At 41.9% G+C, this 15,144-nt stretch overlaps 3 protein-coding genes across 5 annotated transcripts; all 3 read right to left on the bottom strand.

The window, feature by feature from the left end:
* Positions 1 to 4,302: 4,302 nt before the first annotated feature.
* Positions 4,303 to 5,004, bottom strand: LOC130135980 (putative F-box/LRR-repeat protein At5g02930). The gene has a single exon (XM_056305895.1). The coding sequence runs from the start codon at positions 5,002 to 5,004 to the stop codon at positions 4,303 to 4,305; it is 702 nt and encodes a 233-aa protein (XP_056161870.1).
* Positions 5,005 to 6,207: 1,203 nt separating this feature from the next.
* On the bottom strand, positions 6,208 to 7,472 carry LOC115693649 (probable BOI-related E3 ubiquitin-protein ligase 3). Of its 2 annotated transcripts, none has more exons than XM_030620682.2 (2): positions 7,098 to 7,472; positions 6,208 to 6,921 (listed from the first exon to the last, which is right to left on the bottom strand). In XM_030620682.2, exons 1-2 carry the CDS (start codon positions 7,446 to 7,448, stop codon positions 6,457 to 6,459), a joined length of 816 nt encoding a protein of 271 aa, XP_030476542.1. In that variant the 5' UTR covers positions 7,449 to 7,472; the 3' UTR covers positions 6,208 to 6,456. The 2 variants fall into 2 exon arrangements, with proteins under 2 accessions (XP_030476542.1, XP_056161909.1); XM_056305934.1 differs by having other exon boundaries at positions 6,208 to 6,915.
* A 3,269-nt stretch (positions 7,473 to 10,741) lies between these two features.
* Positions 10,742 to 11,864, bottom strand: LOC130135994 (probable BOI-related E3 ubiquitin-protein ligase 3). 2 transcript variants are annotated; one of them, XM_056305935.1, is made up of 2 exons: positions 11,483 to 11,864; positions 10,742 to 11,307 (listed from the first exon to the last, which is right to left on the bottom strand). In XM_056305935.1, exons 1-2 carry the CDS (start codon positions 11,819 to 11,821, stop codon positions 10,852 to 10,854), a joined length of 795 nt encoding a protein of 264 aa, XP_056161910.1. In that variant the 5' UTR covers positions 11,822 to 11,864; the 3' UTR covers positions 10,742 to 10,851. The 2 variants fall into 2 exon arrangements, with proteins under 2 accessions (XP_056161910.1, XP_056161911.1); XM_056305936.1 differs by having other exon boundaries at positions 10,742 to 11,301.
* Positions 11,865 to 15,144: the final 3,280 nt, after the last annotated feature.

Genomic DNA, 15,144 nt, shown 5'->3' with positions numbered 1-15,144 from the left:
AGGGTTCGTGTATAATAAGGGTCTCGTCCCCTCATTTGTATCCGCCAGCAATCTAAAAATAAGGTATAAGAGTTCCGGAGTTTTAAAGTCATTAGGGGTCCAACCAATTTATGCATGAGAGGCTAAGACCGGTAGCCTATTCTGGTTAGGAATAATTTCTAAAAAAAATGTTTAAACATTGAAATTATACATCTTAGAATACTTAGCAAGTTTTATGAAGGAATACATGTGTCTCTTCAAGGAAGATTCAATCAAATAAGTTATCTTAATCGGTGACCATTTTCCAATTGATTAAACATTGAGGTTATGAGATTAATCATTTCGAAATAGCAATATCTGCAATTATTGTGATTTAAATGAAGAAGTACGTACTAGTTTCGGCTTAGTAACATGTGGCAATTTTGTTTTCCCTACTTTATGTTTCTTGAAAACTATGTAAACATTCTGGACATGAAACTATGAGAAGAAGTACAGTCCCATTTTCATTTACAGCAACGTGTACATGTCATTTGTTTCAAATTTCCCCTCTATTCGGCCATCGTGAACAAAATGGATGAGGAGAACCAGGATGCAGCTGCGGAGATAATAACCAAGAAATATTCAAGCTGACAAGATGCAGGAATCCAATAACATCTTGGAACAAAACGTGGGACAAAAAAAGAAACAGTGAACTCTCAAGGTTGTGTCAAACACGAGAAAGGGCATGCGGAAGAAATAAAGCCACTAAAAGAGGAGGAAAGAAAGTAAAAGTGAAGGAGAAGAAAATCGACCCCAGTGGGAGGAATGTGGAGTTGACGGATCACGAATCCAAGCATGTTTTCTTAATGTGCTGGTTAGAAAACTGGGCAACATCATCTTATTAAGAAGTTCAAGTTCAGAAACAGTTTCTATATCGTGACTGGCTCCATCCATCGAACCATCTATAGAATGAGCATATGCAATAGCTTTTTTTTTTTCTCACTTAGGTTCTCTAATCTATGCTTTACAATCGACCGGACAACATCGATAACGTCTATGTTTTCGCCGAGCTTGTAGAGAGCCTATGACAGCTCTACATTTCCGACTTAGCTTCTTTTTTTTTTCATATCTTTATATGCAGATATACTCAAAATGATTATTGGATAGGCAATCACAAATCAATTTGCTTAGACCAACATTGAACAGCGTCAAGAAACTAATGGAGCAATGGATCGGGGTGCTAGTGATGTATTCCTTTGAAGATGACGGTTGAATGTACAAGATATAACCCTTGCGGGCTAAGAATCCGTCATTAAAAGAAAAGAAAATGCACTCAAATCTAATATCAAACTAATCCACACGGTCGATTTAGTTGCTTAAGTGATTTAGATTGTCATAATTTCCACTTAATTCAGTTTTGACTACTCTTTATTATTTCTTAAAGGCAAATACCCATGCAATTTATGAGTCTTTACCTTCTCAAACAAAAGTTCAAAATTTTTCCCTTAAAAGTACAAGTTTAAGATTGTTTAAAGTTCAAAGTTTGTCCAATAAAAGTATGGCTTTGATTGTTTCACGGAAAATGAATAATTTAACAAATATTTTTCTAAAAATTATCGTCTTTATCGCTTACAAAAATGAATGAACTCAATTGCACTTTCATGACAAATTTTATGACTTCCGGTGCTTTTATTCCTTATTTTAAAATAGATTCAATGTTTTCATAACTAATTTGATCCCTGTGCTGTAATTTTTGCGTCAATGCTATTAGATAGGCAAAGTTTTTTGGTTTTCTTCTAATTTTTAGGATGTCAAAAAAAGAAGATCAATTAAAGCAACCCGAATATTTCCATGACAATATAAGATCTCAATAAGTAAACAAGATGGCAAATAACCTATTCAGGAAAAAGGGCCGTAAACTAAGGGAGTTCCAAAACAATTTCAAAACAAAATACAATCCTAGAACTTTGCTTTAAAACACTGAAAAACATACATGAGACATTATTAGAACCAGACAAGGTAGTCGATGTTGCAGCGCACAATGTTCCTATTCCAATTAGGTATTTTCATGGCTTATCCGCAAACAGCCTGTTGTTATATTTCACTGCTTTCCGAGCCCTTCTTCCAGATAATTGAATACAACCTCAGCTTGCTTAGGGCCCGTTTGGTTCAGCATTTGGATCAGCATTTGCCAAATGCTTGCATTTGGAATGCTCAAAGCCCAAAGCTGGTCCGAACCAGCTTTGGGCTTTCAGCATTTGCCAAATGTTGAACCCAAATTTTTTATCCCCAAACTATCCTTAGTTATTTTGGCTTATTCCGGTTTTGCCCCTCGTGTGTACTGTTCATCTTCTTCGTGAGGTGGCCGACGAGGGAGGCCGGCAAGGCGGCCGGCGTCGGATCGGGCCGGCAAGAGGCCGGCGGCCGTCGCCCGAGGCCGGGCGACCCTCGGCGAGGGTCGCGGGACCCAGTGGCCGCTTGGGTCCCGCGACCCTTGCCGAGGGTCACCCGACCTCGGGCGACGGCCGCCGGCCCCAGATCTAGCCCGCCGGCGGTCACCCGACCTCAGGCGACGGCCGCCGGCGCCAGATCTGGCTCGCCGGCGGCCGGCCGGCGCCGGCTCCGACGAAGGGTAAGTTAGGTTTTTTATTCTCAAAGTCCATTTGCAAAAATAATTCACCAAACACTATATTTTGCCCAAAGTAGCTTTATAAAATATTTTTACCAAACACCATTTGCATTTCCCCAATAGGCTTTCACCCAAAGGTATCTGCATTCCCCCAAATAGCATTTTCAAAGTTGAACCAAACGGGCCCTTAGAAGCTCTGTGAAGACTTTGAAGTCGTTGGGCCACTTCAAGCAATTCGTGTGAATCAACTACCTTACGCTTAGGCATAACTTTGATGACCATATTTTCCAGAATAGATGCATGTCCGAGCACAAACTTTACCGGCACAAGCACTTCCTCATATTTGATTCTCGAACAAAGCATAGAATCCAAAAATCTCAACATTCTTGAGATTCCGTGCCCAAGTCTATAACTTCTTCTTTATGTGCCAATAGCTCTCATGATCAACATTGTGAGAGTTTAAGCTAGATTTACGCTGCACACGGATAAAAGATAGTAAATATTCTAACAAAAACACAATTTAATTTCCACGCTATAATGTTTCAATCACCCGCAATAATAATCGTCCATTGTTAAATCAGATATCTAGCCTACAATAATGAGACTAGAGGAAATCATAAACAAGGGAAACCAAAAATTTGGGCACTCAAGTTCATCAATGCATGCATAAACTTCTCATTGTCACCGTCACAATGGGCCTTCACAAAAAAGAAACGAAAAAAACCTAGATGAGACAGTTGTGAAGCATCTAGAGCATTATAGGGGGAGCATTTGAAACATAGATTGTGACAGTCAAGAAACAAACAGATCATATACTAGTGTCATTAGTTCATGGACTCAAGAAGACAAAGGAAGGGAAAGTCTTTGGTACATTCCGGTTAATTCTTAAGTATCTAAACCTATGGATTAGAGTTTAAGGAGTATACCCAGTGGACGCACCAATCAGATGGCTCAAAAATTATGACAAGCTTCTCCAAATTTGGAGTAGTTGCTAGAATATTAGCTATAGCAGGAAAGCTGAATTGCCGAAAGGGAATGTGTAGCGTTAGAGAGTTGCAATTCGGCAGTGAAACCTGCACATCTTCTACCTTCAGAGACCACATAACCTAACCACATCAAATGGTAAAGTCAGATCAATAAAAAAAAAGTTTGCAGAGGGTCACATCCTTCTATTTGTTACGTTAGCACTAACTTGGAATGATGGAATATAGACTAAACTTCTCTTAAGTACATCACAAACCAGTATTTTTTTTTTCTCATAGACAATTCCATCAATATAATCCCAAAACATCCATAAACTTTGGTAGAATAAAGCCCATCACCGTAAGTGAAAAAAACTACATAGAAAAAATTGATGTCCATTAGGAACTAAGATGAATATGCTCATCCAGTGGCACCAACCGCCCAAAAGAATTTGAGTAGTGTTCTGCAACTTTTTGTTAGGATTCCTTGCACAATCACAAAAAAATAGAGAGTAAAAAACAAGAAAGAGAATTGAGACGCAAGGTTTTATCCTAATTTACCCATAAACTAGAGTTACGCACAGCAAAGAATTCCACTATAATTAGCACCTCGCACCTCTCTGTTAATCTCTCAATTACAAGAGAAAGATAATATATATATAGGTAATAGTTTGAACCACACCCTAACACTTTTGACTAGATTGTTGATATCTAATTCCGCATTGACTAAGGACGGTGCTTCAATAATTCTTATCATCTCTTCAAAATAATCCCTCTCGAATGCAACAACGGCAAATGAGGAGTCGAAATCTCCAAAGGGGATTCCACGACAGGAACATCATCGATCACCGACTCTCTCAAACTTCTCGGATGAATTCTTTTTACACCCGGGCATCTTATGAGATTCAAGTATTCAAGAACAGGGCTGCCCATCGAAATCTTCCGAAGCACATCATCACCAACACCTTCAATGGACAGGGGCTTAAGCGAACTCCAACTAACGCTTTCGCTAGAGGAGAAACAGCAGCCTCTTAAGCATAGCTTAGTCAACGAAGAGCAATTATAAAGCAATGGAGACCAGTAATGCTTCCAACAAATGTTCACTATGAGAACAAGGTCTTCAACTTGATGATCAATCGCAAAGTGAACCCATAAATCAGTGGTAGAGGGGCAGAAGTCCCGCTTTGATATGATGTCAAGGTGGAACTTTCTCACCTTAAATGACACATAGTGTCTCAAAACCCCATCCACAAACGAATTATCATAAAAAGAGTCGAACCTAAGATCTGAAATAGTGGTCCAAATAGACCGCCACCTTTTCGACAAAATGCAAGTTTTGATGACGTCCCTTGTGGGCAAAAAGGAGAAGATGTGGTGGATTGGGCAATCGGGCAAGAGACTGGTGTAATCCTCGTAATCATGTCGGCCTGTGGCCTGCGTCGAAGTACGCACCATGGCTTGTGAATGGATTCTAGCGTCTCTTTTTTCTCTCTATTCAACGACGCATGGGCTTGTGCATGATCACCCTCTCTTCGTTAGATTATGGCTGAGATTTGTGCTACTATATGCTGGAGGAAGTTCAAAATTTTATACTATGCTTAATGCATATATTCTTTTATCCTTCCAAATCCCATAAAAAGGAAAGCAATATTTTATACATCGGGTACATGCTTAACGTGGTGTAATTAACTAATCATATTACTTGCTCATTACGTTGTATCTAATATACTTCAAAGAGTTGGACTGTTTCCTCAACATATACTGATTAAACCTGCTTCGGTTTCAATAAATGATCTTTTTCATGATTTTGCACCAATTATTATAACTGAGAAAAGCTTACATATCATAAAAGGCCATATGATAATAACTAAATTTTGTTACAAACATGCTATTTAACGAGGAGTCACAAGAAGAAGATTATATTTATTCATGTTAATATGAAGTAAAAGAATTCTATTTCCGGCATAAATGATTTTTCGAATTATGACATCATGAATTGACCAATGAAATAGATTAAATAAGGTCACTTTAAAGGTACGAGTATTAGTGATGTCTTTTATCTCATCTGGAAAATTGAAACTGAACACGCGCGATCCTGTAATAATTTTATTTCCTTTTTAAGGACCTCTTTGAACGGGAAAAGTACCAAAGTACCAAATTAGTGCGTTGCCCTTTTCCTTTCTTGTTTTTTTTTTTTAATCTTTTCCTTGTACATTCTTTATCCTTTGCATAGCCAACCAAAAAGAAAAACTTTAACTTGGAAGAAAAAATGAAAAAGAAGAAGAAGAAGAAAAGTGATGGAAAAGCTCTTTATATTCTTGATATAATGATTGAAAAAATATCATCACTTTTTGGAAAATCAACATTTTTCGGGCATTTCATGTGCATTTGGATGACTATCTTTAGAATTTCGCGTTAATGACCTATCGTCTAGTCACAAGATTGAAGAACAAAAGAGTAGAAGAGAACATTTTTCTCTAAATTTTTTGGAAGTTTAAGGTACAAAAAGAAAGAGATTTGTGAATGTCGACGACCATATGTTGGATTAATATTCATATTCGATCACATTAAGGAAATTAAAAGGGGATTAGAAAGGCAACAAATTATTTCGCATCGTCAATTAATGATTTCCAAAACAGAAAAATTGGAACACCGTGATTAAGAAAAAGAAAAAGAACATTTTATTATGAATTGTATTGTATTTACACAAAATTGAGAAAACCATCCCTCTCGATGGTTTTTTCCACATTATTCTCCAACTAAAAAGATATCAAAGAACCTCCCTATCAAAAAAAGAAAAAAAAAAGGGACTATTTACTTTTCCTCCCCTATGTTCTTTCCTTTTTCCCCTTTTCGCCCCTATTTTCTCTCCTTTTCACCTTTCCAGCCCAGGGCCCTTCCGACCGTCTACGGCGACGACAGATTCACGTGCACGCTCGCCGCGATCGCTGAGCCGCACGCCGGGCAGTTCCGGTGGCTGGGCCCGCACGCCGACGCGCACAGGCACATGTGCCTGCACGGCAGCAGCACCACCGTCTCCCAGCAGCGCCCCGTGCACCACCGCCCCGGCCTCAGCGATTCCACCGCCGCAGCAGCATCGCCGCCTTCCGCGCCCGCCGTCCCGGCATCGTTGCTCCCGCAGCAGGAGGACTCCGCGTCGTCGACCACCCCGCCGCCGCCGCCGCGGGCGAGGGCGTGCTCGAGTTTGGAACGGAGGAAGTCGGCTTCGGCCTCGTTGTCCTGGGCGAGGCCCCGCCAGATGCGGTTCTCCGACAACAGGGACTTCACTTGCTCTCGGAGGAGCCGATTCAATTCCCCCATCTTCGTGATCTCTTCGTCTTTTTCCTTGATTTTTCTGGCCAACCCCTGCGTCTGTAAGGAAGTCAAGAACAAAGTTGTCAGGATTTTGTTTGTGGAAATCCCAGAACAAGTCATAAACCCTAATCAGTCCATCAAAGACTTGTCGAAGCAACACAAACTCACGACGATGACGAGGAGAAAAGGCAAAATTTAAAAAAGGAAAGGAGGAAAGAAGGGTCATTACTTACATGTTGGGAAATCAAAGGGTCGATCTCCGATTCGTGCCCCAGAGACGGCGACGCCTTGGTCATCTTGCGAGGATCGTGATTCGCCGAGAAGCAATCGCCGCTCAAGTGGTCGTCGCCGATGGCGTCTCTGGACCGCTTGCGGTGGTGGGTCCTGGGGACAGAGGCGGCGGCGGCGGCGGCGGCGGCGGCGTTGTAGTCGCCGGTCGATGATTTCGCCGCGCAGAACTCGGGGATTATGCGGTATTTCCGGAGGCGGCGGCACGACGGCCGCGAAATCTGGTCGGGCGGCGTGGTCTCCGGCAGAGGGATGAAATCCTCCGCCGCCTGGATAGGGTAGAAACAGGTCGCCATGAGAGTCGTTCACAGCGACAGAGAGAGAGAGAGTTTCAGACGAAAAAGACAGAGAAAGGTGATTGGTGTGCGCGTGAGGGAGTTTGGCCCTTTTATTTTGGAGCGTTCCCGACCGTTGCGACGACGCGGGCGGGCACGCGGCGACCTCCGGGCGGTCGAGGGAGGCTTGGCACGCGCGCCTCGGCGCAGGCAGAGGCGGCTGCACGGCGGCGGCGTCGGCGGCGGCACACCCCGACGCCCTCCTGTCCCCGCCGCCGCACGCCGTGAAAATTAAATGTTTCTTTTTTAAATTTTAATCGACATTATTTTTTTATTAATTCTTTTTGGCACATTCCCCCACTGATTAAAATTAAAGTGTGCCGCTATTATTATCCACGTACTTGTCAAGTACATCCTCGTTCGTATAAAAAGTCAAATTGGGTTCGTGAATAAGATTTACTTTTTTATTTTCTTGAATTCTTTTCGCCTACAGAATTGACCCACATTTTCATTTGAAACACATTTGACAAGAAACATGTTCAATCTTCAATTAATTTTTTTAACTATTGGGTGGGTCGGAGATTATTTTTAGAGAAAAATATAAATATGTGCGTACGGATACTATTTCGCAAGTTTAAGGCGGAGCACGTTCGCATGGGCTTGCGGAGAAAACTTCTCCTTCGCTCGCGTTCTCCGTACGCATGAACTTCAGGAGGAGACTTTATCGAATCATACGGACAACTGAATTATAGCTGTGAAAACTGGGGAGACTTGTCAATAAGCATGCGACCCTATTGGTAAAGGGATTGGAGAGTGAAGATCCTAATATATACGGAATTCGACTCCGCATGAGGTAGAGCAAAAGTCAGAGAGTAAGGAAAGTTAGAGTTAAGATAGACAAAAAAAAATAAAATTGGGAAACTCCACATTTGCTGGCCGGCTTTGATAGGTGCAAAACCTACCCACCGCACATAATTTAACTCAGTACGTCGTTCTGAGGGATGTGTACAGGTTCAGCTTCCCCATAAATACACTCGAAAACTTGGAACAACTTGATTAATGTAATTATCATGATTAACGTAATTATCAGGTAATTAATGTTATTAATCTTTTGTCTTCTGCTTATCGTGATCAATGTGACCTTCACCATCGTTCCTCGGTTGGAATGTCATTCGACTTTGTCTCCTCTAAGGGAATGTGTCTTGTGGCTCATGACACCTGATTAATTATCATATCTAAATCTTACTTAGGAGCTCGCTGTTCACCTAAATAGTATGCAATTCCAAATCTCTGGTACACCTATCACTTTCTCAATCGATTTTGCAATAACACTTGCGATCGCTAGTTGAATATATGCTACACCCATACACGACACTATAACACAGTGTGTTAGCTGGGAGGGTGAGAGAGGTGTTCATGACGTTCAGGTTTTAGCCCAACTTCTAGAAAAACGATGGGTATAATCTGAAAATGCGTTGGCGGAGATAAGCGATGAAAGAAATATCAAGCGGTTCGAGCGATAAAAGTGCCCGTTTTCTCCGTCGAGACTTTGGACATGAGGGGATCATCACAATCGACGGGATTATTCACGTCTTTCATGTGTATATCGGCTACATCGCCAATAAGTCCAAACACTCGTCGGGTAAAAATGGTAAGATCTTCGATAAGGCAATCTTGCCGCGCTCAATATCAGGTGCTTGACAAATTGCTTGTCTACATATTTTATTTCATTAGCCACGGTGCAGAAGACATTAAGACTGTGGCATTGTCGGCATTGTGGAGATGGTAGAGATGAGGCTGTCCTGAGCCCGAGTGGCTCAACTGGTGCCGACACAATCACGCGGAGCACACTCGGGAGATCACCGACGCCGATCCTGTAGAACGCTGTCGGAGGCGAACCGGTCAGCTTTTTCCTGCAATGGGATCGGGGAGCGCAAGCGATCCGTCGAAGCGAGAGAGACCGAGGCGGAGATCATGATCATGACAAGGAATGAACCGGCCGGGATCATGAAATGGGGTCGTAAGTGGCGGTCCATGGTTACGGCTTGGGAGGGATGTCTTGCTGTTTTGGACGGCGATTGGGATGGTGCTCAAGAAGATTTCGCTCTCTTTGGTTTGTTTTGCTGTGAGTATAATTTATCGCTCTATATTGATAACTAATTCGTACATGTATTTTCATTTGTCACAGTCTCCTATATATATAATTTTATCTTGTGCTTGGTAAAAGTATACTGCTTGAAATGTTTAATTTAATATTTTTGTTAGGATGTGCGACTTTGAAATCGCATTTGCACTTGGGCCTCGTTTAGATCTATGTATCCTTAAATTTGTTCGGGATACCTATTCTAAAACCGAGCGAAGCATGAGATTATTCGCCCCGTAAGACATTATTGTAACCCATCAATGTATCGGATAGGATCCCATTCATACTGGATTGATACATGTTAAAAAAATTTGGATATGTACAAAGCCTCAAATCGATGTGGTGCTTTAGTTCCATGCTCCAAAAGTCTCGTAAAAGAGGGAAACGATTATTGTTTCATTCACAATCAGTGTCAAAATTAAAATAGTACTCGAAATTTAAAAAATTTTGTAAAAAATACATGTGAATTGACGTATTAATATTTACATTACATGAGTATATAAATTTTGAGGAAAAAAAAGAAAAGGCATGAACTCGCGGAGAGAAGTGAGGAAGTACAATCAGAACCATGTCTTGCCCTTTTCCTTTCTTGTTTTATCTTTTTTTCCCTTCCTTTTTCCTTGCACGTGCTTTATATCCGTTGCATACCCACTGTACTTTTTTGACGAATTAATAACAATTTACTATCCCCATTTAGAAAATTATTGAGACATTGATTAAAATAATATCATCACTTATTGGAAAATCACCAATTTTCGGACATTTTATGTGTTAGAATTTTGCGTCAATGACCTATCATCTAGTCACAAAATTGAAGAACAAAAGAGCCTAAGAGAATATTTTTCCTTAATTTTTTTTGGAAGTTTAAGCTACAAAAGAAAAAGATTTGTTACCTTACCTAAAAAAAAAAAAGAAAAAGATTTGTTAATGTCGTGAGGATACGTTGGGATAATATTCATATTCGAGTGAAGCAAAGAAATAAAAAAAAAAGGGGCGATTAGAAAGGCAACAAATTATTTCGCATCATCAATTAATGATTTCCAAAAAAGAAAAATAGGAACAGCATGATTAAGAAAAAAAAATATTTATTATGTATTGTATTGTATTTACACAAAAATGTAAAACCATCCCTCTCGATGGTTTTCCCCATTATTCTCCTTCCTATCAAAAAAAAGAAAAAAGGGTCTATTTATTTTTCCTCCCCTATATTCTTTCCTTTTCCCCCTTTTCGCCCCTATTTTCTCTCCTTTTCACCTTTCCAGCCCATGGCCCTTCCGACCGTCATGGCGACGACAGATTCACGTGCACGCTCGCCGTGATCGCTGAGCCGCACGCCGGGCAGTTCCGGTGGCCGGCCCTGCACGCCGACGCGCACAGGCACAGGTGCCTGCACGGCAGCAGCACCACCATCTCCCAGCAGCGCCCCGTGCACCACCGCCCCGGCCTCAGCGATTCCACCGCCGCAGCAGCATCGCCGCCTTCCGCGCCCGCCGTCCCGGCATCGTTGCTGCCGCAGCAGGAAGACTCCGCGTCGTCGACCACCCCGCCGCGGGCGAGGAGGTGCTGGAGGGTGGAACGGAGGGAGTCGGCTTCGGCCTCGTTGTCCTGGGCGAGGCCCCGCCAGATGCGGTTCTCCGACGACAGGGACTTCACTTTCTCTTGGAGGAGCCGATTCAATTCCCGCATCTTCGCGATCTCTTCGTCTTTTTCTTTGATTTTTCTGGCCAACCCCTGCGTCTGTAAGGAACGAGAACAAAGTTGTCAGGATTTTTATTTTTGGAAATCCCAGAACAAGTCATAAACCCTAGTCAGTCCATCAAAGACTTGTCGAAGCAACACAAACTGACGACGACGACGAGGAGAAACGGTAAAATTTAAAAAAGGAAAGGAGGAAAGAAGGGTCGTTACTTACATGTTGGGAAATCAAAGGGTCGATCTCCGATTCGTGCCCCAGAGACGGCGACGCCTTGGTCATCTTCCGAGGATCGTGATTCGCCGAGAAGCGATCGCCGCTCAAGTGGTCGTCGCCGATGGCGTCTCTGGACCGCTTGCGGTGGTGGGTCTCGCGGACAGAGACGGCGGCGGCGGCGTTGTTGTCGCCGGTCGATGATTTCGCGGCGCAGAACTCGGGGACGATGCGGTATTTCCGGAGGCGGCGGCGCGACGGCCGCGAGATCTGGTCGGGCGGCGTGGTCTCCGGCAGAGGGATGAAATCCTCCGCCGCCTGGCTAGGGTAGAAACAGGTCGCCATGAGAGTCGTTCACAGCGAGAGAGAGAGAGAGAGTTTCAGACGAAGAAGAGAAAGAAAAGGCGTGTGGTGTGCGCGTGAGGGAGCTTGGCCCTTTTATATCGGAGCGTTCCCGACCGTTGCGACGACGCGGGCGGGCACGCGGCGACCGCCGGGCGGTCGGGGGAGGCTCGGCACGCACTCCTCGGCGCAGGCACAGGTGGCTGCACGGAGGCGGCGGCTGCGACGGCGGCGGCGGCACCCCCCGACCCCCTCCTGTCCCCGCCGCACGCCGTGACAATTAAATGTTTCTTTTTTTATTTTTTAATCGACATTATTTTTTTTATTAATTCTTTTTGGCACATTCCCCACAGATTAAAATTAAAGTGTACCATTGACCAAAAGAAAAAAAAATTAAACTGTACCGCTATTATTATTCAGGTACTTGTCAAGTTCATCCTCGTTCTTGACATCCTCGTTCTAGATTAAAAAAAAAAGTACATCCTCGTTCATATAAAAAGTTAAATTGGGTCGTGAATAAGATTTATTTTTTTGTTTTCTTGAATTCTTTTCACCTACAGAATTGACCAACATTTTCATTTGAAACATATTGACGAGAAACATGTTCAATCTTCAATTAATTTTTAAATATTGGCTGGGTCGGAGATTATTTTTAGAGAAAAATATAAATATGTGTGTGCAGATACTATTTCACAAGTTTAAGGTAGAGCACGTTCTTACTTAAAATACGGAGTTGGTGCGATAATTCATATATTTATTTTTTATAGGTGCAATTTATTTATCTTTTCGTAATAAATATTTCAATTATGAAAACATATGATTTATAAAATCAATCAAGTCTCACAAGATAAGCCGGGCTAATTCCCAAAAAAACCCCAAACATTTTGTCCCAATTATATCCTGAATTTTTTTTTATCTCAAGAAAAACCTCAAACTTTTATCCGAGTCTCAAATCTGCCTTACTGTTATAAATCCGTCCAATTAACGTCAGAAAAAAAAAAAACAGAACCAGCGGTTGCGGCGTGGCCAAGCCTTCGCCGGTGGCCGCCGCCACAGCCGCCGGGAAGGAGCGGCGGCCCTCGCCCTGGGTCGCCCACCCGGGCGAGGCCTCGCCCGGGCCTCCAGCCCTCGCTCGGGCCTTCCCGAGGGCCGGCGACCCTCGCCGGCCCCGGGCGAGTCGCAGGCGAGGGCCTGCTGCCCCCGATCTGGGGGAGGGCGCCCCTCCCCCAGATCGATCAGAATTATAATATCAATTCCGGCCGACAAAGGAAACCGTCAGAATTATATATTCGATTTGAGACTTGAGTAAAAGTTGGTGCTTTTTATTGAGATAAAAAAAAGTTCAAATCAGAATTATCGTTGAAAGTAAAGTTGTTGCTTTTTTTTTGGAATTAGCCTCGATAAAAGACAACACTACTTTAATATAACAGATTTTCGTAATATATATTTAATAATTTATAAAGCGATACAACTATTGTCACAATACGACATCTTTCGTCGCCCAAATCGAACGAAAGACAACACTCCATGCAAAGTACATGCACGACACCCATCGAATGCTAAGTCAAAAAACTCGTCCTTTTTTATTTCATCATTAGTTTAATTAGATATCTTATGGCATAATAGATGAAGAAATATAAAGAAGGGAAACTTTAATGTGGCCCTATCATTTTTTTTTCCTTTGAAATCTTTTCTTATTGTTGGGTTTTTTGAGAAGAAAATCGAACGGGACGGCGTTTGGGGCACCGCAAAATTAATGGTAGGTAATTCGCGGACTTTATACTTAACCTGTTTTAAACAATCATGCCATCTTTGTTTGGCCTATGCCATCATTTTTTAATTTATTAAAATTCGATGTGATGTGATAAAATGTATTTGTATTCAGAAAATGCTCAAGCCTCAAAATTCAAAGTAGCTTTGGACCTGCCTTAGGCTAAAGGTCTTTGGAGATGCAATTGTATCTCTCCAAAATTCTCCAAAAAATTAGTCAAACATCATTTGTATTTGCCCAATGGCCTTTAAGGCGCAAAAGGGCTCTGGCAAAGTGTTGCCAAACGCAGCCTAAGAAATACCACTAGATAACCTAAATTAATAACTTCTATATCAAAATAAACAATATTTGTATAACCCTAATTAGATCTAAAAGATAAAAAGGTGATAAAATTATCCCAACCTCTAAGATAATTACATAAAAATTCTAAGATCTTAAGGGCGCGTACGATAATCATTCTATTTCTGGCCAGATCTATTTTTTTGTTCTTGGGAACATATTTGAAACAGATATACGTTTGGTAACGCAATTTTACTTTTCTACTTTCGAAACACATTTTTAGTCCAAAAATAAGTTTAGAACAAAAATGAAAATTAAAATTTTTTCTACTTTTATGTTTTGGAAAAAAAAAATAGAAATTAAAACTCTTCTCATTGCTCGTCTTCGCCTCCCGCTGCCTGCCACACGTGGCTGCTGCCCACTGCCAACCATCGCCACCCCTCGCTGGCCATCGCCACCCCCTGCCGGCCGTTGCCTCCCGCCACCATCCCCCACTAGTTGCCTCCCGCAGCTTGCTGTTGACCACTACCACCCCCTGCCAGCCACTGCCTCCCACCTCCCGTCGTTGAATGGAAAATAGTGTAAGGGGGAGATATTTAAGAAGGCCTATCAAACGAATTTCTATTTTGGAAAGAGAAATTTTGTGTCGTTATCAAACGTGTATCTCTGTTCAGAAACTTGTCTAGGGAATTAAATTAGAAAAATTTGGTAAAAAATCCATTTCAGAAACATAATGATTATCATTTGCGCTCTAAAATAACAAACAAAATATATCGTAATCTCGAAACTTGTCACGTTCCACGTCATTTAGTGTCTCACTTTCTTGTTTGGGGCCTTCGGGGCATCAAGCCACACTACTCTAGCAATGAGCAATAGATATGGCTTTTATCTTCTGCAAAACATAAAAGAGAGAGAGAGATGTTCAGTATCACTAGCAGAGCATTCAAAATCCACAAGTTGCTCGTTTCTTTACCTCTTCAAACAAAACATAAAACATAAATATATATATATATATATATATATATATATATATATATATAGAGAGAGAGAGAGAGAGAGAGAGAGAGAGAGAGAGAGAGAGGAAGCAGGCAGTATCTTACCAGCCAAGAAGCTTCAGCATCAGAGTCAACTCAGGGTCAGTGAAGCAGAAACCAAATCAATGATGTAGCAAAAACCCAGCTTCCAATACCTTAAACCTTCTGACAAAAAAAAAACAACCTTAAACCCAGTATTTATGTCCCATCGATCAGCTCTTTAAACCACGAACAATGGAAAA

Source organism: Syzygium oleosum, unplaced genomic scaffold (assembly GCF_021117445.2).
Source record: "Syzygium oleosum isolate NSW1041296 unplaced genomic scaffold, Sole_v2.1 Sole_v2.40, whole genome shotgun sequence".
NCBI classification, from domain to species: Eukaryota; Viridiplantae; Streptophyta; class Magnoliopsida; order Myrtales; family Myrtaceae; genus Syzygium; species Syzygium oleosum.
This window is presented reverse-complemented; position numbering and strand designations above follow the sequence as displayed.